Source organism: Plasmodium coatneyi, chromosome 12 (assembly GCF_001680005.1).
Source record: "Plasmodium coatneyi strain Hackeri chromosome 12, complete sequence".
Classification (NCBI taxonomy): Eukaryota; Apicomplexa; class Aconoidasida; order Haemosporida; family Plasmodiidae; genus Plasmodium; species Plasmodium coatneyi.
Window position 1 is genome coordinate 4,191,459 of NC_033567.1, and position 24,790 is coordinate 4,216,248.

The window sequence follows — 24,790 nt, forward strand, 5'->3', positions numbered from 1 at the left end:
TTCGCCCCTTGTGATTCCTCAAATTTAGACTATGTATAAGTTAGGCAAAGGGTAAAAAAAAAAAAAAAAAAAAACAATAAAAAGCTTTTGTATGCTTTAGGTAGTTCTTTTCACCAATTCGCTGCTTCGTGTTTATATGCTACCGTTTCAGAATTACACGTACAGATATGCCATGGTTCTAGGCATGCTTTATGCTGGCGGGTTACACGGCTTTCAATACTTTCCGTGCAGCTCGTGTGAGGTAATATCATGTACATTGAGGAAACGCTTCGTTGAGTCAACTTGGTGGGGAATTTTCTCCATTCGTTTCCGCCCCGATTGAAGAATGTACCCAAGCAACGATGCTAGAAAAAATGGATAATTGATGCTTGACAAAAAAGAAAAAAAAAAAAAAAAAAAATTCATGCGTAGTGCCTACATGGGTTATATTAAAAATTAGTTCGCTACTGGTGCAGGGGATGTTACTTTTCCACACCGTGATTTTGCCGATCCAAGGGATTCACCCGCACTATCTCCATATCCTTCCCGTGTTACGTCCCCACCGGTCGCAACTCGGTTTGTCACTCCAGCGGTGGTTTCCCTTCCCGCGTTGATTTTTCCTCCCCCGTTGGATCCATCTCTACTCTCACTTTTGCTTAAGGTTATTCTGCCTCGGTTTCTTCGTCCGTCCTTCATCATTCTTCGGTGTGCATTCTCAGTTTTCCCGCTTTTTCTCTCCTTCGATATAGTACGAATACTTTTCTTGTCCCCCGTGGTGGACCTATCAGTTGAATGGCTTTCATTAATTCTTTTTTTTCTCTTCCCTCCGTGTAAATATCTTTGCTTGTGTTTCTTTCTGCATCTTCTATAGGTGCTGCTAGTCCTGCTGGACGAGTTGGCATTACCACCAATGCGGTCTTCCCCCGAGTCGAAGTTGTTTCCCCCCTTTGCATTATCACATCCGCTGAGGTAGCGCAATTCCAAGTCCTCCTTTAAATGAAATTTATTCTCCTTCTCGATGGTACTACTGCTGGATTTGTTCTTTGTATTCACTCCGTTATCATTTTCTGTTTCACCACTTTGGAGATGGTCCATCATCTGGGTGCTGTTTGTGTTACTTGCAGTGGTGGATAGACATGTGCGTTTTCTTTTTGTCCCGAAGGTGCAGGAGCAGCTTTCCTCCTCCGTCCCTTGCGAAGAGCCCTTCTCTCTATTACTATTGCTGCCATTATTGCTGTTGCTTTTTCGGTGTACCTTTTTTGCAGGTGGTGACTCTCTTTCTGCATACGTTTTGTCTCTTGCTTCCTCATGAGTCACTCCTCCACAGTTTACATCACTGGAACTACTAGTACTTACAGATTTAGCCTTTTTTTTTGTTCCTTTTTCTTTTTTTTCTTCTTCCCTCTCTTCCAAGCGGTCTGCCAAGTATGGTTGTTTATGCTGTCCATTTGTTGGACTCCCCTGATAACTCAGTTTTGGTGCCACCTCATTTGAGGAGTTGCTTTCTCCGTCTGGGTCCCTGTGGGAGGTTGTATCTTCACTGGAATTGTTACTTGACTTTGTTTTATTCTTCGCTTTAATTGTCTCTACTCTGTCATCACGTTTGAGTGACTCTCCATGGTTGTGGTGAGTCTGTTCCCCAGGTTGGTTTTCCTCCTCCGTGGAGTAGCTTCCTCTATTGTGCATGCAGTTCTGAGGGTCTTTATTGGATTCATGGCTGTTCCTGCTGAGAGAAAAGCTTTTACATATTTTTCCGCGCATGTCTTTACAGGTGTGCCTGTCAGTGTCTTCGCGAGATTCTTTTCCCGGGTCTTTTCCACTTCGTCTTTCGATGCCTTTCTGAGGATCCTTTACAAAGCCTCCGTCTCTTCTTTCTCCTTCGCTGTTACTCAGACTGACGCTTCTACTGAAGGTCTCGCTGCTTTGCTTCTTCACAACTTTGGTGGTTGCTTCTTTTTCGCCTTTTCTTTGTCTCCGTCTTGGGTTTTTCCTTTTGGTTGTTCTTCTTCTCCCTTTGTCGCTTTCGTAGCTGCTGGCGCTGTAACTGGTGCTGTAACTAATGGTTCTGCTCGTACTTCTTACAGCGTCTCGCTTCCAGCGTCGACTTCCACTTCGTCGACGAGGTCGTCGTCTTCGATTGCTTCGACGATTACTCCCCCTGCTGTAGGACGAACGGTACGAGGAAGACGCACTGTAGGTAGAAGCGCTTTCCGAGTACTTTTTACGAGACCGACAATATCTGCGAGCCACTTTTTTCCTCTTCAATCTTTTCTCCTTTTTGCTCATTTTATGCATTATACGACTCTTACTTTGGTAACGACTCATACTTTGGTAACATTTGCCTCTCCCTTCCTCTTCTTCTTCACTGGATGTATCTCTTCTTCTGTGAATGATTTTGCCTTTACTTTCACTCCGATAAGGAGGATGCCCCTTGTACGACCACCTATCACCCTTACGTGCAATCTGTTGGTACCTCTTCATCGTCTCTGGCGACTTCCTCCTGTTCTGAGCAATGATTATGTTGACTTCATTACCGTCTATTTTAGAATGGTTTAAAATGGTCAAGGCTTCTTTTGCATACTGGGGTTCGTAATATTCTACGAAACCGAAGCCTCTCGGCCTCCTTGTGTAATGGTCTAGGGGTAAATAAACATCTCGTACTTTTCCAAAGCTTTGGAAGATTTTTCTTATTTTTTCTGGACTAGTGTGGAAGCTTAAATTTTTTATTAATAAGCTGCATCCATTTTGTTCCATTTTCAACCATTTTGTGTCAATCCAAGGTTGTGTGTGTATGTGTGCGTGTGGGGGGAGAGGTGGTGGTGGATGCCCTTTACGATGTGCTTTTCTCTGCTTTGGACGGTAAAAACTAATCCGTTGTCCTCTGCTTTTACACACTCCCCCGCCCCCCCTCTTTGTGGCGACAAAAAGGAGCGAGCGAGGAGAAGAAGGATGTGGACCTATTTCCACAGAACTATACTACCATAATAGACGCTGTCTTAACAGATGTTGTCATAACAGACACACTTCCCGAAGGAACGATGGACAATTTCCCCTTGCGCAGATTCCTTTATGTGCCTCAAAGGAAAAAAAAAAAGGGGAGCAAGAAAAAAAAAAAAATTCACCACGGCGGCATGTGTGTCAAGCCGGATCACAAGGAAGGACGATAGAATGAAATAAAGAAGAAAAAATGAGGAAAAAATATTTTTATTTTTTTTCCGCATCAGCACGGAAAAAAAATGTAAGAACATTAAACGGTGCATTACTCTTTTTATTTCTCGTCTTTCCCCCCTTTGCGAGTGCGGTATTTTCCTTCTAACGACGCGCGGGGTTGGGGGGAGGATATTATACCAGCACAGCATATGAATCATTTTCCGCCTTTTTTCTTCCAAGATGCATGCGCGATGCTCGAACACATTTGCATATATGCCTCGGTTGGCTAACACACTGCTATATGTTTTCATTTCCCCATTTTTGAAGCCCCTTATTTCTCACGAAAGTTGTCCTTTTATTTTATTTTTTCGCTACTAGGTGAAGTACCTTTTTTTTTGTTTTTCCGTATTCCATTTTTTTTTCCTTTTTTTCGGTGCTAGGTGAAGTATCCCTTTTTTTTGTATTTTTCTGTATTCTTCTTTCTTTTTGCTTTCTTTTTCCGTTATTCTTTTCCTTCCTTCTTTTTTCAACCATTTTTGTGCTATTTTTTTTGGATTTTTTTTCCATGCACACTGAGGTTCACCCAAATATCAAAAGAAAGCAAAGCAGCAGCAGCATATAGGAACTGTGTCCTTCACTGATCCTCCCCTGCTTGCCTTTTTTTTTTTTCTTTTTTTTTTTTTTTTCCTCCACCCTCCCACAACTAAGTAGCAGGCCATATTATGGGGCATTAATCTAGGAATAACCTTAGGTCACACACCCTTAACCCATCATTTTAATACATCTACACCCTTCAATCTACATACCACCTAACAACCTTCCTTCCTCATTTTGTTTTCTTATTTCCATTCACACTGAGGTTCACCAAATATCAGAAGAAAATAAAGCAGCAGTATATACGAAGTATGTCCTTCACTGGGGTCTCCCCTCCTTGCCTTTTTTTTTTTTTTCGCTGCTAGGTGAAGTTCCCTTTTCTTGTTTTTTTCTTGTATTCTTCTTTTTTTTTGTGCGTTGAATTTTAAAAAAAAAAGGAAAAAATTACAAAGATAAAAATTTATAACAAAAAAAAAGTTAATGAACATATTTTGGATCCTTCAATAAAGAAGAAATTATCCCAAACAAGTCAAAATGAAGTGGGAAAGAAAATTTTTTACTTCCACTTATATTCATTACAGATCAACGTAAACAATTTAATACACAAAACGAAAAAAAAAAAAAGGAAAATATTTACTACACCCTAAACCCGGGATCTGAATGTTGAACCTGTTCCTTAGGAACATCAACCCTAACCCCGGAATCTGAACTTGGAACCTGTTTCTTAGGAACACCTTCCATAGGAACAAAGTCTTCCTCCCTAAATCCGGAATCTGAACTTTGAACCTCTTCCTTAGGAACATCTTCCTTTGCAACATCTTCTTTAGGAACAAAGTCTTCCCCCCAAAACCCGAAACCAGAAACTGAACTTGGAACCTTTTCCTGAGGAACATCAACCCTAAACCCGGAATCTGAACTTGGAACATCTTCCGGAGGAACACTTTCCTTAGCAACAAAGTCTTCCATAGGAACACATTCCTTAGGAACATTTTCTTGTTTTATAAATTGGGGTCCCATAAATTCTTCTACAATTATTTTAAGGAAGTCCTCCTTCGTCAAATGAAGGTTTTCCCTTTGACATTCGTCTAAGACTTCTAAATGAATATCAATAATCATGCGGCGACGTACACCACGACGATCAGCACAACGATCAGTACGTTCTTTGGGGCTCTGCGTTCCTGTTGGAGCGGATCTTGGTTTGCGTTCCTTTACTAAGGTATATTCATGTGGACGACCAGGCAGATCGTCCACATGATCAAGAGGTTGTTCTTCCAAGGGGGGAGGACCAGATACATCATAAGCTCTTCTGTGACGTTTTCTTCTTTTACCGAGGAAAAAATACTGCAAAAAAAAGAAAAAAAAAGCGAGAACATGTTTTTTTAAGAGGGGTGAAATGTTTGTTCACGCAACAGTAATTACTAATGGACACCCCTAAATTGCGAAATCCTACACATACAACCTCTAAAATGCGAAATTCTACATATACACACCCCTAAAATGTGAAATATTACATACACCCTAAGTGTGAAATCCTACACAAACCCTAAAGTGTGACATCCTGCACACACCCTAAATGAGAAATCCTAACCCCCCAAAAGTTAAATCCTACACCCTTGAGTGAGAAATCCTACACACACCCCTAAAATGCGAAATCCTACACCACGCTGCGAATTCATTCACCTTTATTTTTTTCTGCCTTTTTTTTTCTTTTTTTTATTCTTTTCCTTCTTCCCTCTTCTTTTTCCTTTTTTTTTTTTTTTGGTTTTTCCTTCTTCTTTTCTTCTAATATTAATTTTTTTTTATTTTTATACTTTTTAACCTTTTTTTTATTTTTTTTTAATTTTTTGCTTTTTCTTACCTTCCAAAGGAGATAACTCATGACAGATGTACCAATTAAGACAGGAGCCAAAGGAATGTATGGGGTAAGATCAGAAGGGTCAATCTTGTTACTAAGTGGTAGAAGGGGAAGAATGCTTCTGGGACGCACCAAGGATGGACTCTTCCTTGTTGTTGCTGCTGGTGCCGGTGTTGGTAGTGCTCCTTCTGGTCTGTTACCACCTTGTTGTGGTGGTCCTTGGGGTCTTCCTGGGGGAGGTGGCGCCTGTGGTTTCTTACCACCTTGTTGTGGAGTGCTAGTGGAACCGGAACCAGAGGAACCTGGGTTCCAAGTTCCCGTAGAACCGGAACCAGAGGAACCTGGGTTCCAAGTTCCCGTAGAACCGGAACCAGAAGAACCTGGATTCCAAGTTCCCGTAGAACCGGAACCAGAAGAACCTGGATTCCAAGTTCCTATGGAACCAGTACCGGAAGAACCAGGGTTCCAAGTTCCAGTAGAACCTGGGACAGATGTACCTAAGAAAGAAGTAAGAAAAAGGAGTGGTTAAATTTATCCTTCTTCCTTCTTCTTTTTTTTTTTATGTGCACCTTCCGGTGCATACACTTCCTTATTTTATTTTCCACTTTCTAATTTTTTTTACGTCCTAATTTTTTTACTTTTTTTACACTTCTTTCCACTCTCTAATTTTTTTTACGCATCCTAAATTTTTTGTACACTTCTTACTTCGTATTTATTTTTATTTTTCCTTTTTCCCTTTCTTTCTTTTTTCTTCTTCGTATTAATTTTATTTTATTTTTTCTTTCTCTTTGCATACACCCTTAGGGTGTACACTCCCCCCTGGGGTGAGTAAGTAGCAGGCCATATTATGGGGCATTAACCTAGAAAGACCCTTAGGTCACACACCCATAACAACCTTCCTTCCACCTACCACCCCTAACAACCCAACAACCTACATAATTAGTGTTCTTACCTTCAGAAGTTGGACCAGGGATAGGACTACTCTGTCCATTCATATCCTGTACTTTCGGGCCTTCCGCAGAGTTCGGAACTTTTGGGCCTGTAATGTTAAGTGTAGTTTTAGTGGTAGTGACAGTTCCATATTCTCCCGTATGGGAGAATACTCCCTGATTTAGGTGATCATCGTCGAACTCGCCGCAAGTGGATCCAACACATCCTGTAACATCATCATCACCAAGCGGAGGCAGACTGTCCAAATCATCAACATCCTGTGTATTCTTACCCGGTAGTGTTGCAATTTCCCCATCTTCACTATCACTCCTTAGCTCTCCTGCTGGTGCTTTGGTTGCTTTGTTATCGGGTTTGGGTGGTGAACATATTTTACTCAGAGCATTCTGTATGTTTCTATTATTCTTCTGGAGCTCATCTTTTATTGTGTTACGTAGTTTCTTATTATCGAAATTCATATCATTACATTCGTCCCACTCACATGGAATACATGTACTCCCCCCTGTACATTCACTTTCGTGAAGATCTTTTCCTACATTAAAAAACTCCTGCATGCTATTATTTATGTTCGGACATTTATCCTTAATAAGATCTGAATACACATTTAATATAAAACATGACATAGTTTGCTTAAATAGTCTATTATTTTCCTTCTGATCAGATTTTCCCTTCCCACCAGTCTCCTTCCCTTGAGTGTTGTATATATGCTTTAAACCTCTAACTATTTGCTCGCATGCTGTTTTCTTTTCCCCTTCCATGCTACTGCAGTGATTGTCAACAACTTTATTCGTCTGAACCATGGTAGTAGCAAGTGGGTCGATCCTCTGTGTAATGTCCTTCCAACTGTCCTTCTACAAAAGTAAAGAGAAAGAAGGGGGGGACACGTAAATATAAGTAGTACTTATATGGAAAACAGTTCTGCTCCTTTCTGTGAAAAAAATATATATATATATTCGCTCAATTTCAATTTTATATAAAATTAGACTTTGATGCGAAATATGAATCCTTTCCAAACCTCCCACACCGTTGTGCTCATCTCTCCCGCTTTGCGCTTTTCCGCTGTTTTGTCCCTGGACCATTGTGTTGTTACACATTGTGCACGGTGACATAAGTTATTATTTTTTATAGTACTTATATCAGTTAGAGTTTTTGTTAAGTTTGTATCCTTCCCTTTGAGCAGTTCATCCACTTTGTTCTTTACATTGTCTTTCTTCCCACTATACTCTACTTCACAATTTCCATAGTCCTCAACCCTTTCACACTTAACACAATTATTACTATTACCACCGTTATACTTACACCATTTCGCAAGTTGCCCATTCCCTTTCTGAAATGCTTGTTTTATTGTATCCTCACCGATCGTACAGGGAGATTTAACGTGATTTTTCAATTCATCTGCATAGGCGTTCAGAAGCAGACAGGCCGCAACTTGCTTAAAATCCCTGTTTTCTTTGCCCTTCTGTTCATCGTCACTGTTCCCTTGCGTCTTATCATTCTCGTCTACATCAATGCTGTATATGTGCTGTATTCCTGCAGTAATGTATTGGCATGCCTTTATCTCTGGGTCAGTGACTATTCTACTACCTGACTGTGTAAGGTTACTGCAATAAGTTTTCATATGTTCGCTATTTGTAGATATAGAAGCAAACATATCTTTGGCCCTGTGCTCGATGACATTCTGCATTTCACTCTGTCAATATGAGAAAGAGGGGAAGGAAGAGAAGGAAACAAATGTATGCTATGTAATTATATGTGTCCACTTCCCTCTATAATTATGTCCATCTCCTACAATTATGTCCACCCCCCTATAATTATGTCCATCCCCCTATAATTATGTCCACCCCCCTTTAATTATGTCCACCCCCCTATAATTATGTCTACCCCCCATATAATTATTATATGTGTCCATCCCCCCCCTATAATGTGTGCATCTATTTTCTTCCCCCGTATATCCGTTTTGTACAAAACTACAATACTCACTAAATTGTCCTTTATTGTAATGAACAACACTGTGTTCCTTTTATTTTCTAATGAAGACAATATATATTGTGTTCACTTACCCAGTTCGTCTGTCCCTTATTCCTATTTGTATGCCACTTATCTGCTACGCATTTTACGCGGGTACATAGGTCACCCTTGTTGGTGCAGTCATCACCGGAGGTTGATGAAGCTTTTTCAATTTCTTTCTTTACTTCTTCCAACTGGCCCTTAGTTCTTTCTTCAATGTGCTTCAATTTATCTACTAATTGTTTCCCTTTTGTGGGTTGTTGTCTAGATTTACCACCGGAACGACCCACACCAACTGTACCCATATTTGCTGTATACTTCCTATTACTCTCATTGCACCAATGACTATTGTGTATTCCCTTCATTTTTCCTCTTCCTGCTTCACACTTCATTTTCATACTGATTGCATGTACAACATCTAGGCCATCTCTTACAAGGTTATCAGTTTCTCCATACTTACAACTTTTCCCTCCAATTCCTACACTGTCCCACCTACTTTCCAAATTATACATCGCCTCATAGGCATATTTAATAACATCGTCACTAACACAACGACCCTTTACATAGGTCAACCACAAATGTAATAAGTCACACTTACTGACACATGGCTTGCCATTTCTAGACTTCGCATCCTTCTTTTCACATTCGTATTTTTCCTCATTTGCAATTATTAAATTCCTTATTAGAACTTCGCAAAACTCCCTTTCCTGTGTATTCCATATTTTACCCGTTTGTACGTCCTCCTTACATACACTTTTATATCCTTGCCACTTGTTATAAATGGTGTCCTTCCCATCTTCTTCACTGGGCACATTAGAAAACTTTGTGAACAGTTCATCCCAATTTTCTATAAAAAGAATTAGAAAAAATGTGCGATAGCAAATTAAGTTCAAGAAACTGCAGAGTACAAAATTCACTGTACACTTAAAAGTGTAGCACAAAACTTATTATGCATGTAGACCCCCTAGAGCATCCTTTCTTCCTTAGACCCATCCTTCTTCCTTCCTCCTCCTTAGACCATCCTTTCATCCTCCTTCCTTAGACCCTCTCCTTAAGAAATAAAATAAGGAAACATCATGCCTTACCTTCCTCATCGTCTTCCAGTCCTTTGATTGTACAATTATTTGGGTCCACTGATAAGGTGGATGGGGATTTTTGTTTTTTCATTGCTTCCTGTATTTTTTGTTCCAGTTCACTCTCAAACATCTTCTTTATTCCTTCTTCCCCCTTCGTTAACCCTTCCTCAAGGACCTTTTCTATTACTTCATCAGCAATACTCTGCGATACAGTTTTCCCTTCTTTCATTATTTCCCGTATTTCCTTTATTCCTGTTTCACTAGTCACTCCTGACCCATTACTCTTACTTCCTGCTCCTTCACTTGTCGCATCCTGGGTACAATTTTTCCCCTGTGTTTCTATTGCTTTGTAATTCCGCACTTTCGTATCACTCTTCCATCCTCTTTCGTTTATCCATTCTTTTATTGTTGCACCAATTAATTGACCCCCCACTTTTGCTTCTTCTAGATTTTGGTTATAGCACATTTCCTCTGTCATCTTCAAATTATTGTCCTTCACCTTTTGTTTGACCACTCGTGATACATGTGGAAGTACCCTTCCAAAACGGCAGTGTGTACCATATAATTCTACTAACACTATGGTTCCAACTAGACACCTTAGATATGTAGTTACCGTATCTTCACCCTCTATACCTTTTCTTACCTTCAGATCCTGCGTTAATCCGTTTGTATATAACATTACTGCTAGCATATTTCTGCAGAGTTCTTTTTCCCGTGAATTCCACGATTCAATTTTTTGTCCGTTCATACCCTCTCCAACCGCACACAGTTTTGGTATACCTGGTTGCTCACGCGGCAGAGTATTCATAAGATTTTCAAACATTTGCCCCAAACCTGCCCATATTCCTATCTATAATATAGTGAGATGTAGGAATTAATTATACACACACATATATATATATATATATATATGCCTTCCTCTCTCATATTTTCTTTTCCTTCCTATTTTCCATTTTTTCATATATTTAGAAAGGGTTCACTTACCCCAAATTGGTTCACATTGTTCATACCCTTTTCCATGATCCATTTTGTTAATAAGTGGGATAGGAAATTAAACTGCTCTTTCGTCATTTTCTTTGTCTCCGCTGCACTTGGTTGTTGATGTTGCTGTGTTGGACATGATTTCTTTGGTTTGTTATCTATTAATTTCATAATTTTTGGATCCGCATTCATAGTTTGATTAATATGCTGTAATATATCGGTTCCCCCTAATACTCTCATAGGTTCTAACTTTCCATACACACATCCTTCACATTGAGCTCCCCCCCCAAATCCTCCGAACATACTCTTCATTAATTTATATGTCTCATGCACGACATTGCTCTTATCACAATGTTTAATTATATACATGGTGGACCATAAGTTTAGTGTTGCACATTGGACATATTCCTTCATTTCCTCTTCAATGTTCGTCTGTCCGCAGTTTGCTCCTCGAACTTCTTTTATTTTGTATAAAATTTTCATAAGAAACTGACATACTTCCTTCTCGTCCCCTGCTAACTTCTTTCCTTCTACTGTAATATCTGCACATGCCTGTTTAGCCCAATCCTCCTTATCATCCTTTCTCATTGCCCCTAATATTTCAGTAATCCATTTTCCTATTTCTCCCATTAATTTTGTCTGTACGTTAAAATAATATATTCACATGCATATTTTCCGGGGTACTATGCATTTATTATTCTTAGGGAAAAATAATATAGTCCGATGAAAGTAAGTATTATTAGTTTATATATATCCCACACAATATTATTATACCTTTCTGGCGGCTGGGGTCGTCCCACCAGATTTATTTTCCTGCAACCACCTCTTCATCAAATCTTCGAATTTATTATTTGAATCCATTTTTTTCTTACCACATTATTCAATATTTCTTCTACTTATTATATAGAAATAATATTTTCTTAGGCACTATGTGTAATTCATTCTGTTCCACATTCACATTATCATTCTACAACTGACTGACTGACTTGCTCACTCCCAGGAAGTAGTGTGTATATGTGCGGAATTTTTTTTTTATTCATTTTTTTTCACTATTCATATTAACATTCTTAGATGGATTCTTTCCTTCCAGGAAGTAGTGTGTATATGTGCGGAATTTTTTTTATCATTCATTTTTTTTACTACTTTTCGTCACTTTTTTTTTCGCTTCTTTTATTCATTCTTTAAAAGGAACATTGCACATATGTCATGTATTCCTTTCGTCACATTATTACTTTTTTCCCTGCTTTTTACAACTTTACACTTAGGCTTAACGCAATATTTTTTCCCCGTTGGAAGTTACCTTCAGATGATTTTGTTCTAAATTAATGCTAAAGAACAAATTGCAACACGTAAAAAAAAAAAAATTGTTTACAGGAAACTAGGAGAAAGTGGAGCCTACCCTATATCACCTTTCTTTCACTTTTTCTTTTTTTTTCTCTCTTACTTCTATCTTACTCTAAGAGTCAAAAAAAAAAAAAAAAAAGGGGAGGAATTACCTATCTTCCTTCACTCTTTTTTTTTTCTTCTTTTTCTTTTTTTCTCAAAAAGAAACAATCTTTCTGAACTATACATTCTACCTATATACATCGTTCTGTTCTTTTAAAAAAAAAAAAAGAAAAAGAAGAAAAAAAAAAAGAGTGAAGGAAGATAGGTAATTCCTCCCCTTTTTTTTTTTTTTTTTTTCAGAAGAAGAATGCACTGTATGTAAGGAAAAGGAAAAAAGGAAGGAAAAAAGGAAGGAGAAGGAAAGAAGGAATAAGAAAAAAAGAAAAGAGGGAAAAAAGGAAAGAAAAAATAAGGAATAAGAAGGAAGGAAAGAAAAGGAAAAAGGAGGAAAGATTTGAAAGGAAGAAAGAAATTAAGGGATAGAATGGTTAGATGATTTAAATGGTTGAGGAGGGGACTGAGGAATTAAAAAATATCAGGGGAATATCCTTCTTTTATTAATAATATTTCTTCCAGCATATATATAAATAATTACCCATATATGAATGCTTATACCTATATCACCCCCACCATTGTGATTATCATTATCACGTTTTCTGGAATTGGTTTATTCATTTACTATTTTAATATATATAGGAGGATGAATAATAAATGCAGTAGAAAGAATGTGTAGTTCATAGTGTTGTGCATATGTATATCACTTTTATTGAATAAAGTATGAAAAGTATCAATTAGGAGGTATAATATATAGACGTACATGTATATATACATATGCCGGCACCATTTTGAAGTACCTTTTTTCTCAATCCCCCTTTAGACACAAAGAAAGAATAGAAAAATTGTGAACCCCAAACCCTTTGTCGAGTTGGAAGACACGTAGTTAAACATCCAAATGGGCACTGACACTTGTTATCATAAATAAAAAACTACAAACGAAAAATATATGTACTATAATAGGAATGCTATGTCACTGGTTTCACTTGGCTGGGTGGAACACACACAAAAAAAAAAAAACAAAGATGGGTTCATATAAAACCTTTTTTTTTTTTTTGAGGAAAGATGTTACATGGTATGCACATTGGTCCACTTCATCGTCTGCACCCCAATCATGTAGGCAATATTGCTTTCAGTAAAAATATATATGTATCCCCACATACCTTTATACATATATGTTTGTTTTTCAAGTGGTAATAAGACGAATGCGACTTCAATGGCACCTTCACGGCGTCATGTGGAATGATATGTTCATCAAAATTAAAGGAGGGTAACCGCATCAGGAAAAAGAAGAGTTGTTCTGTAAGGGTACTTACTCAATGTAACGAAGGAGTGGTGCACACGGAAAAAAAAAATGAAATAAAAAGAATTCCCTACGAATGTGGAAATTGCAAATTGTAGTAAGTGAACTGGAAAAGAAGGTTCTTCTGTGTTGCTCCAGAGTTTGAACTTGTCTTACTCAACAAAGTCGAATCCTTTGCTCTCTGAAAAGGGGAATAAAGAAGTGCGGTATGTAAAATGCGGTACACGTGTATGTATGTATTCGGCTCCCTGCAGAAGCAGAACGCCTTTTTTTTTCCCGCTATTTTTTCCTTCTTTTGTCGCACCATCGTTCCTCAGATTGACGAAGTATTCCTTCGCCTCCGTAATGTTGTCTCGGAATTTTTTGTATCTACAAAGGGGAAAAGAAAATAGACACAAACACATATATATGCATACATCATGTATACGTTTCTGCCTGCACATCTTAACCCATTTCCTGGTTGGCCTCAATAATGGCACAACACTGATGCAACTCAAAATTTGCGAACGCGCCATATCGCTTGTGGCAAACCTTGCATGATGCAAAAATTCGTAATCGGGGTGCAGGCTATTTTTGTAGACCTTCTTTTTGCAAGCTGAATGGTAAGAAGTTTGTACATTAGGCTTGGATACACACAAAAAGGGGGAAGCAGGCAAACAATCTGCTATAAGGGAAACTGCACGCTGACATGACATGCGCAGATATATGCAAACGAAAGGGAATATAAGAACCTGCTATGGGGCATTCGATCGTGTCTTTATTATGCCTAAAAAAATAAGAATAATAATAATAAAACAGTTGGAATGACTTCCAATGCACTCCTTTTCTCCTATCCACTTCTACAAATTCGACTTACATCAATCGGAGTATGAAAGCTTTCTCAAACGTGTGCACACATGCCTTCCTATTTTTGCTAAACCTAAAGCAGGGGTGGTTACGCAAAATCAAGCAATCAATTTTGGCATTTAAAAAACGGTGATTAATTTTATGGAACATTAATACGTCTGTTGGCCTACACTCCTAAGTGCCTTTTAGAAAAGGAAATATATTTCTCATAAGGAGTGATACATGCAATGACTCTGTCGTATATACTTTTGAACATAAAAAGATGGGACGTTCCGAAATGCACATTCTTACCGTTGCGTCACTGGGTTTTCAAAAGGCATTTGCGATATGGGGCATTTGGTGGGGAAGACCCCCACTTCTTCATCCACGACTAATTCGTCCTCATCGTCGTCTTTCTGATTTTTTAAGTGAAACTGGGAAAGGTAGGGCAAAAAAAAAAAAAAAAAAAAAAAAAACAGAGGTTATCGGAACCGGGAATTGGTCAAACTGTGTAATAATTAGGTACACAGTGCACTACACTGAGCCGCAAATGAGAAGATCAGCTCTTTTTGCAGTTTTTTTTTTTTTTTTTTTTTCATTTTTCCGTATTTGTACCCTTGCTAATCTGGATATGTCCTTTTCGTCCGTTTGATTTCCTGAACATTTGCAGAGTGCGTACGAAAATGGGAGGCATACAAATTTAAATTATTAACGACAGGGATGGAAACAAAGATGGAATCACCAGGTAGTAATTCAGAATTGCGCAGTATTTCGTTTTCCTACACACATTGGGTTACCAAAGTGAGTAAAAATGGGATTTGTTATTCCTCTGTTTTTTTTTCTTTTTTTTTTTCTTTTAAAACAATTTGTCTCATCTTTTCGTACCTTGCAATTTAAACTTCACGTATCTGTTCACGAGCTTCAAATATTGCGCATCAATATTTAACTCGTCTGTATGTTCGGAAATGCGAAAAGGAAAAGAGATCATGAGGACTTCTTTTACAAATCGCAGTGGATACGGATAAATGACAGTGAAAAAAAAAAAAAAAAAAGGATTGAGTAAGAGATGCCCCCCAATTGGAACAACCCCACACGATTGGTCTCCTCTGTATTTATAAAACGCGTTTACCTGACCCTGAACGATGGGGTATATACACATGGGCATGATTTTTAAGTATAAAAAGGGGTTAAAAAAGGGGTTAAGCGGAGATTAAACGGGGCTTAAAATGGTGTAAATTGCTAACGCATCAGAGAAAAGAAAAATCGCATTTGCATATTAATGCCTGTAGCAACACTTACGAAAATATTTAATCGAAAATAGAATGTTGTACAGGCTCTTCTGCAAAGAACTGTGATATTTCTGGATTTCACTTGAAGGGGTGTACTCCTCATCATATCTGTCCAGGCTGTCCCAGATGTCCTGGAAGCTTGGGATCTATATGGAGGGGGCAAGGAACGGGAAATAATTCAGAACAGTTTGTCCCTACACATGTGCATAGGTAAACAATCGGGAGAGTAACACAAGTTTGATTCTTTTTCATTCTTATTTACGAAATCCTCCTCAGATAATTCGTCTCCGCTTTTGCTTTCCTCCTGTGGGGGTGGGTAACGAGGGTCAGGTTATGTCACCTCACACGTCTGTACATATACAGTGTATACGTGTACCTATGGGCATATATGCAGAACATTGGACATTCCTACTGCTCCCTGTTTTATTATTATTTTTTTCTGTTTCACGAGTTTTACCTCTGAGGAATCCCCTTGCTCGAACATTACAGTCGCAATACTCTTTCTCCTTATACGACAAATTTGCATTATTTCTCTTTTTCGTATTTCCTCAATGACAGGAAAGGCGTTCACGGGATGGTATATTCTTCTCCTCTGCGTTGCAAAGTCAGTGGCAAGAAGTCGTGCTGATTGGCAAACCTATTTCGCGAGGGTGTAAAATTCGCGTATTTGAAAATCTGGAAACTTCTTGTCCTTTTTCGCGAAAATAATTTTTGTCACGGAAAAATGGCAGCCAATTGTTCGATTCATTTTTTGCGCAAAATGAGCACCAGGTGGGTTTACTCGAATTTAAAAAGAAAAAAAAAAAAAACTTTTCCAACTGCGATGGGGCACCCCATTTTAGCTCCTTTATCTATGTTATTTTTTCCTTTTTTGCGGTGTGCTCATGAGAAGGTTAACCCCCTACGAAATAGCTTTAACATGTGTACGCGAAGGAGTATTAAAATTGCACATTCCTTATCCATTTGCCAGTCTGTTTTCACCTTTTTATGTAGTTCCCTGGGAGTGATAAAAACGCGTCAAACAGGTTTATGCATTTTTGCTCGAACAAGCATGTAAAAAAAAAAAAAAAAAAAAAAAAAAGTAACACTAGCAGTTGCAGTTGCTGCATCGTTTGTATGCTCACATATATTTGTACTTCCACATGCGACATACGGGCGTCACACATTTCCGTTTAATCAGGTTTACACGTTCGTCATTATTACGAACGTGCTCTCATTCCATCTTCGCAAAGAAGTGGAGTAATAAATTAAGACGCTATTTATTTTTGGAAAAGGAACCGTATTTTTTTTTTTTTTTTCTCCTTTTGCGCGGGGGGGCTACCTACATAAACGGAACGTGTATTTTGATATAAGAAAATACGCATACATATCACTTAGCGTAACGCCTTGCGAATGCTGAACTGTTCTACATTTGTGCACTGATGTAGTAGCTCTAGTGAAAGGCCTCTTGCCCCCACATGTGTGCTTCGTACGAACGGGCAAATCACACCATTTTAGAATAATAAAAAAAGAATAAAACAGAGTAAAATAGTGTCTGTTGGATCTTTATACCTTTTTAATTTATAAAATAACTTCCCCTATTGTGGTCTTGCGCGTGTATGCGCAATGTCATTTAAATGAAAATTGGCACAAAGGAATTTTTTTTTTTTTTTTTTGTTCCATTTTATGTGCGTTTCGACTATCGTATCGGTATAACTAAAAAAGGCAATCACTTTCTATTTATTTTTTCCCCAACTTTACGAGTTCCAAAATTTCTTTTAAAGCTTGCTAAGCAAGACATGCATGCTATTTGTTACATTGTAGGAAGTGCCCAAAGGTAAATAGCTACTTCGCATAGGAACCTATGTGCACCAATATATACGCACTTGCAGTGAGAGAAGCACGTGATAAAATAGGCACTACATATATGCAAGTGCACCTACGCTTGCAAAAGCATTAAGTTTATAACCTTGTTTCGAAAAAAAGAATCATTGTGCACTTCCCCTTTTATATTCTCATGAAATGCACCTTTTGCTTTCTGACAAGAAGTAGCCCCACTGTGGTGCAAACGGAAACCGGCATTTTTTGCAACACAGTGGATAGCCTATTCTCAACCCCATTAGTAGTTAATCTTTTCGACCGAAAAAGATTTCACGTTCGTACGACTTGCCTAGGTTAGTGCTTTCTTGTTCTAATGTTAATAATTCCCTGGGGGCGTTTAAAATTGCTTGACGCAGCTTTTGCAGCCGCGACATGCGCGCATGCAAGTGCAAATATGCACGAGTATATACATGTGTACGCGCACATAAAATGTACAAAATTTTGCTTTTGCAACATTGCACGTAAGTCCTCCCTATGCTTTTTTTAACCCCCTGGACCGCACCTATTTAACCTCACCACACAACCCACCATACTATACTGTCGTTTGCAAGAAAATATAAAATATTATAATTACGCGCGTGGGATATAATTGTCACGAATATACATTAGAATTAGTCCCAGCGCACCTGCTTCCTCAGATAACCGCTGTAAGTTTTACACAAAAGTCGCGATAAAGTTATGCGGAAAAATTGAATAAATAAAGGGCAAAAAATTAACATAAAAATTGGTATAAAAAAAATTCGCTGTTTTTTTACTATATGCGGGGGACTACCTTTTTTCTGAGTTGATTTTATTATTTACAGTAAAAATCTACATGCGCTAAATTGTTAATATATGTGCAGACTTGGCTTAGCGTACGCGAGGCATTTTTTTATATAAGGTATTTTTATTGCGGCTAAATCGGGGCATATAATAAATATTTACAGATCTAACCTTTTCTTATAGAGGGCGAATAGGGCACCGTTTCTGAAAGTGCGCATATTTTTAAATCGAGCGAATGTGGCGAGCAAAAAATGGACTCGGCCATAAAAAACTCGATGACGGTCGAACAACGGCAAAATAGGAAGGGCAATAATAAGCGCAATAACCGCGGCGATGGTGAGCCATAAATAGATATACCTGCGCCAGGAGCGGATCGCGGCATGCAAGAATGGCGAAGCAGCATGGGTAAAAATTTCAGAAATAAATAATAGATTTATATTTTGTATATTTTAGGATCAGGTTAGGGACTAGCCCCTGCCCCGTTTTTATTTAAAAAAAAAAAAAAAAAAAAATTATAAGCACCCCATTTCTTGGCCGCGACGTTTTGTACATAATATAAATATGCTCCATAATATATATAAACTGTTGCTGTTGCATTATGTAGAATATACGTATACGCCAAAGCAACGTCGCAGTTATTATAAATGTGAGCTCAGTCTGGCAGAATTTTTTTTTTTTTTTTTTGTAATTTTTTTTGTGATCTTTTTTCGTACGCGTTAAGAGCATATATGATGATGCCCCCGACCCGAGAACATAATTTATTCATAATACATGCGCATGGCAACTGTACGTACTCCTCTACATCATTAGTATATACATGTAGGCAAAGCATATATATATATGAAAATATACCATATATTATTTGTATGATGTTGCGTACATAGCACTGGGTACGTAAGGTACGAAAATGCCTACTTTTACCTCCCTTTTCTTTATTTATATGCCGCAACAGGCAGTTGCATAATACTAACGTTAAAACCTTTGAAGAAGTCCTTGCCAGAATAAAGTAATATTATATTTGCCCCCATCTTACGGCATTATAATATACTACCTATATGTACGTACAGTAAAGTAGTACCTACTTCTTATAACTTTATGGGTAAATTTTGTCTTTTTTTTCTTTTATTTCTACTATTTAGTATATTTCGTTTATTGTGAAAAAAATAATTCATTTATTTATAGAATTTAAATTGTCTATATAGAGTAAATGGTCAAAAAAATATAAGCATATATATTTATATGGCATTCTGTATAAATATGTACGTGCCAATTTTTTGAGCTATTTTTTTTTTTTTTTTTTTGCTTCAAAAGTTATGCAATTGTTTTACGTAATTTAGGCAAACAACGTAGAGTCATTCTTCCGTTTGCCCTATTAGAACTTCCGTCTACTTCGTAATTTTTTCCGTACAAGTGGCAGGAGTGACAACTTTCTGTTCTATTCATTACTCCCCCTTTTTGTGAATCAAATTGTACGCGTTGGAGGGATCAGGTCTAGTGCGCGGCATGCATCCGTCTTTTTCTTAAAAGGAAAAGAAGACCACCATCATCGCGGCAAAAATCGTGGTGGCAGTCATCGCTCCACTGGCAGCTATCAGTACAATCGCGGACAATCCCCGCTTCTGTAGACAACCACCACTGTAGAAATCGCCAAAGTAGCCTTACCATTATGCGCATCCCTCCCCCTTGATCGCTCTGTCAGCCTTCGCCCTTAGCGTAACAAGCTGGATCCCGCATTAATAAATCAGAATTAGTCGTCCGGAACATTTTGTATATTCGCAATATGTAATCTGTTGGGCTAAGGAAGATTCAAAAAATAATTTTTTTTTTTTTTTTGAGCCCCCGCGGGGAGCGTTAAATGTTGTAAAAGACGAAGGAACAAGGTGTACCCTTTCGTGTTAGGCCTGCTCTATAACCTCTTTACCGCATAGCCTATGTATAATCCGTTTTTTGTATTCGTTCCGATCTCCTCCCCCGTCTGATCCTACGAAGAAACTACAAAGAATAAAAATGATGATGTGGTTGTGCTAAAAGTCACCAAAGTTATAAGACAAGTTCACATAAATCGAATAACTGTAAAATGCCTTTGAAGAATGATGCTAAAAATAAGAACGTAAAAACTAATGTGAACAATTCTGTGGTTCAAAACAGGAGCAGTGGTCCTACGAATCACGCAACTGTTGTTGACAGTAATCCATCGGGAAACAGAAGCAGAGCAGAAGAATTGAGAGAGGAGAGGCGGGACAGAAGAAGCAGAAACGCACAGCGTAGCGATATCGCCAGCTGCTACATCGATGATGTAGGGAATGCGAAAAAGGGGAAAGGTGACAAAGAAGTTATTATTAACGAAGTGCAGGTGAGTACAACTTCCCTGAGGGAAGACACCTTAAAACGAACCACCCAAGATTATACCACGGTACGTGTTAACGACATTGTTCGTGGTACAAGGATTCTGGATGACGATGAAGACGTGCAGTTAATCGAGGAATTTAGCACATTTCAAACAAGGAACGGAAAGGGAGAACAACATAGTATTATCCCACCCCAGGGTGAAGATAGTAGAATCCCCAAGAGAGAAAAATCATACCCCATGAAAGATCCAAATAGAGAAAAAGAACACGACAATTCAGTCGTACAAGAAGAAGTGGAAATTGTTACCGTTAAGAGGTCAAAGAGGAAACCCATAAGGAACAATAAATACGACATATTTATTCAGGAAGAAAGTACAAGAAATGTGGACAGATATAGCAACATGGAGGGACCTAACAACAAAAAGAAAAAGGTGCTAATGCAGAAAAACATAGTGGATAATACGTTCCAACCGAATTATTGTGAGGTAAAAACAAGTAGCATTATCACCAGGGAGGAAGACAATCTAGCGACTAACGTAAATGTGACTTATTCCAGAATTGTAGACTCATTGAGGGGAAATACAGATCATCCTGTCCACATAAAATCCGTTCCTAGTTTGACAAAAAATGAAAAAGTTCCTCAAAAACCAGAGCACTACTACTGCAACGTTTTAGGCAATGATGTTTTAACCGATGCGGCAGAAAATGCTCCACACAATTTGTCCATTCCTCGCGTTGGCAATTCCACCACGGATGATAATGCCTACCGATTCAGTGCCCCCACGTCTGCGGTAAACGGCATTGACGCCAGAGGGTACGATTTATCTTCGGTGAATCAAAATATGTGGAATGATCCAGATAGGAAGGGAGAGCAGAGCGCAGAGGAAATGGTTCCAGAAGGTAGAGCAGTTGACATGCACAGCTCTGTACGTGGTTTTCAGAGGGGAAGATCACACAGAGGTAGGGGAAAAGGTAAATCAGGATTGGGAAGGGGCAGAGGAAGAGGTAATTTCAGGGGCAAGAAAATCGAATACATTAAACAACAACCTTATAGCATTAACCCTAACGACCTCATGAGTGATGCAGAGAGGATTTTTCCTCACATAACCGATCAAGGTGGAATGACCGTCCTTCCTATTAGTGAAGATGCTCACCAGAGCGTTGTAGCCCCCCCCGTTGAGAAGAAAAAAAGAGGAAGAAAAAAGAAAATACAAAACAGTAATGCTCAAGATAGTGTACTGGATGTAAGCTTGAATGAAAATGCGAGGGAAGATAAAAGTTCAGTGAGTCCACTCCTTCATTATAGGAGGACACGCAGGAGATGTAGTGACGTTCTTTTCGACATGGGCAACGCACCAGGTGATGCAGATAAAATCAATTCGCATATTCCCCGAAGGGCGTCATCCATGTTTCAGGGGAGGGATTTACCCCATTTGAGAACCCTCAAGGATGATATAAACAGCAGCGGTGCTTATAGAAGCTGGACCTCTGCAAGGAGAAGAGTAAAAGACGAGAGGGATAAGGAATACTTATACGGTGGGAATAGCACTCTCGGTGTGGGTACGTTGGATGGTACGAATTCAGGTAATGTAGTCAGTCGGTCTAGCGGTAGTCATCACCCAGATTATGCATGTGGACGAAGTGGAAGAAGAAGGAACTGCACTGAGAGGGGAAAACATATTACAGGTAGGAAGAAATCAAGAGGACGCGGATGCACGTCAGCTAACATCACCACCAATGTAGACAGTGACAAAAGTAGCACTTCTAATGTGCTACTGAAAAGTGAATGGAACAAAGCTGATAATAATAAAAAAAGTAACAATCACAGATGTAGTGATAGTGATAGCAAGAGACTCTTCCCAAATGAAACGTTTCAAATTAAAGAGGAATTTATGAATAGCGTAAATAGCCTCAATACAGTATTCAATTTCAACGACGAGTTTTTAAAATTTCTAAAAAAAATTAGCCAAGTGGACGACATTGATTATGATGTTATGTTGCTCTTCCTGGGGGAGGTGCAAGACAAGCTAGCCAAAGATATTAAACAGGAATTCCCACGTGACGTGTTACATTCCCACAATGTGGATGAATCTGTCGAAGCGATGGGGTACTTAGTAGACATACTAAACAATAATAATGAAATTTTAAACAAACTGAACCAGCTAGAGTATAAGTTCTATTATGACTACGTGAGGAAGAGGTCCTGTAAAGAAGCAAATAAGCAAAAAAATTATGACCATAAAGTGGAGAATGAAATTGCCCAGAATAGCGCGCGCATTCCCACAGATATTAATAATGAATGCTGTTCCAAAATTGAAAGCAATGATTTAGGTGATGACAACAGGGTGAACAACCACTCTAGTAAGAGCCTTAACCAAATTGATGACGAGGAAAAGAGGAAACTGAACGAGCTTATGCATTGCGCTGACAAGGAAATGAATGATAATTGTAAGACTCCCACTTGTGGCGATATGTCCTTTATGAATTACAAGGAGGGAAATGACTTTCATCACATTAATGAAGGCAACTTGAATTTAAAAAATGATTGTGCGAGTATTACTCTGCCGAATTGTAATTCTGTGGGGGATAAACCGCACAATGAAAGAGGTGGAACGGTAGGTGAGAGGGGCGTTCCCTCTCATCCAACCAGTGGGGTCGCACCACAGGTGACGAAGTGCACTAGGAAGGACAGACAACATGTAGAGGAGAAAGAAAAACAGGAAGGGGAAGCGAACGCAAAAACAAACAAATTTGTAAAAGACGCAACGGGAGAAGGACCACCCCAGGTTGCGCCAAAGTGTACGGACAAAACAGACCATAATGCAGAAAAAGAAAAAATGAGCAAAAAAATAAGCAGAAAAATAAACGACATTCACTTTAAGCGTGCTCACAAGCTGATCAAACGGAACAACTTCGATTTCGTGTGCGATGAGTTAAACAAACTTATAAAACAAACCCTGCAAAATGAAGACTTGTTCTACTCAAATTATTCCGACGGGAGATATAGAAATGTAAATGAAGAAAGCTTGTTTAAGCATTACATATCGACGAAATTGTATGAGACCTCCAACTTGGTTGACACGTATAACGAGGAGCAGAAGGAAAGTAACCTTCCTACCCAGAGGGCATTTAGAGGCAGGAAGTTGGGGGACAATAAAGGTATCAGCAGAAAAGTCGACGAGCGGGAAAAAACGCTGATGCAAAGTTATGCTGATTATTTTAGACGACTGAACGATGTGTCCAGCAGGGAGCGCATTGGGGAAAGCGGAAAAAGTGGTCCTGCACAACTGGGCCATTCCACTAATGATCAGTTAGATGCGCATTCCAACTCTACTGGCGTAATGTTATCGCATGCAGATGATAACACGGAAAAAAAAGAACAGAACAACCGTTTAAATAGTGAAGAACAGATGCATGATGGACAGAAGGGCACAGATCCGCAGAGTGGAAGTATCCAGAAAGAGGAAGCACAAAAGGACGAACATGGAAAAAAAAAATTCTGGTTTGCGAAGATTATTCCGTTTTTTAAGAAAAACGCAAATGCGAATGGATCGGTTGACAATAATAATCCCGACGATGTTGACGGCGCTGTGAAGAAGGAAACCAACGCGAAGTTTGAGACCCACCCCAGCGGCAGTGTTGAGGCCACCGGGAAAGGCCTAGGAGATGGTAAATCCAAAATTGACGGAGAAAAGGCTAACGCCTCTATCAAAACACACGATGAGGGAACCAAAGTTAGCGCCCTCTTCAAAGGCAATAGGAACTCTTTAGACATTTCTAATCGGAGCGAAAAAGACATGGGGGGAAAAAGCGCGACGGATCTGTCACTACGCCACTATGGTAGCGGTATTACAGAATACGGAACCTTACCCAAAACGTGTGCCCACGCTTTCAGTCATACGAATGAAACGAGCGAAAAGAACATCGACACTCTGCTGAAGGAGACATTCCATTTAAAGGACAACGAATTTATGAGCATAAAAGGGGACAGAACGCAACAGGAAATTTTAAACTGCCTGAGAATGGTGTCCCAAATTAAGAAAATATTTTTTGACGAATGCTCAAAAATGATTAATGACCAGATTTATGTTCTTGAGAAAAATTTTAGGATACCTGGCTGCTCCTTGTCGATACTGAAAGATTCGTTTGGCTATAATGATGGCGAGTGACGCGCCGGTTTTGTTCTTTCGGGGAATTAAGTCTTTTTTTCTTTTTTAAAATAGGCCTTTTTTTGAAAAAATGCCTCTCTCTTTTTTGCCAATTTTTTTTGTCCCGCCGCATGAAGCGAATACCACCTTTTTGTTTTGTTTTTGTTTTCCGCATAACTGAACCGCTTAAAGATGGCTCCCCGGAGCACATTTAAAATTGACCCT

At 38.8% G+C, this 24,790-nt stretch overlaps 4 protein-coding genes across 4 annotated transcripts; 1 reads left to right on the plus strand and 3 right to left on the minus strand.

The window, feature by feature from the left end:
• Positions 1–435: 435 nt before the first annotated feature.
• On the minus strand, positions 436–2,733 carry PCOAH_00046050 (Uncharacterized protein; the record flags this gene model as incomplete). The annotated part of the gene is made up of 1 exon (XM_020061389.1): positions 436–2,733. The coding sequence occupies one exon, from the start codon at positions 2,731–2,733 to the stop codon at positions 436–438; it is 2,298 nt and encodes a 765-aa protein (XP_019916102.1).
• Positions 2,734–4,359: 1,626 nt separating this feature from the next.
• PCOAH_00046060 (SICA-like antigen) lies at positions 4,360–11,451 on the minus strand (the record flags this gene model as incomplete). Its single annotated transcript, XM_020061390.1, has 9 exons — positions 4,360–5,064; positions 5,674–5,804; positions 5,839–6,075; positions 6,531–7,377; positions 7,512–8,216; positions 8,587–9,380; positions 9,619–10,459; positions 10,594–11,229; positions 11,365–11,451. 9 exons carry the CDS (start codon positions 11,449–11,451, stop codon positions 4,360–4,362), a joined length of 4,983 nt encoding a protein of 1,660 aa, XP_019916191.1.
• A 2,012-nt stretch (positions 11,452–13,463) lies between these two features.
• PCOAH_00046070 (Uncharacterized protein) lies at positions 13,464–15,973 on the minus strand (the record flags this gene model as incomplete). Its single annotated transcript, XM_020061391.1, has 11 exons — positions 13,464–13,514; positions 13,638–13,702; positions 13,865–13,928; positions 14,065–14,099; positions 14,190–14,252; positions 14,471–14,592; positions 14,774–14,814; positions 15,044–15,109; positions 15,458–15,593; positions 15,710–15,751; positions 15,905–15,973. 11 exons carry the CDS (start codon positions 15,971–15,973, stop codon positions 13,486–13,488), a joined length of 732 nt encoding a protein of 243 aa, XP_019916485.1.
• A 4,173-nt stretch (positions 15,974–20,146) lies between these two features.
• Positions 20,147–24,586, plus strand: PCOAH_00046080 (Uncharacterized protein; the record flags this gene model as incomplete). The annotated part of the gene is made up of 1 exon (XM_020061392.1): positions 20,147–24,586. The coding sequence occupies one exon, from the start codon at positions 20,147–20,149 to the stop codon at positions 24,584–24,586; it is 4,440 nt and encodes a 1,479-aa protein (XP_019916958.1).
• Between the last annotated feature and the right edge of the window lie 204 nt (positions 24,587–24,790).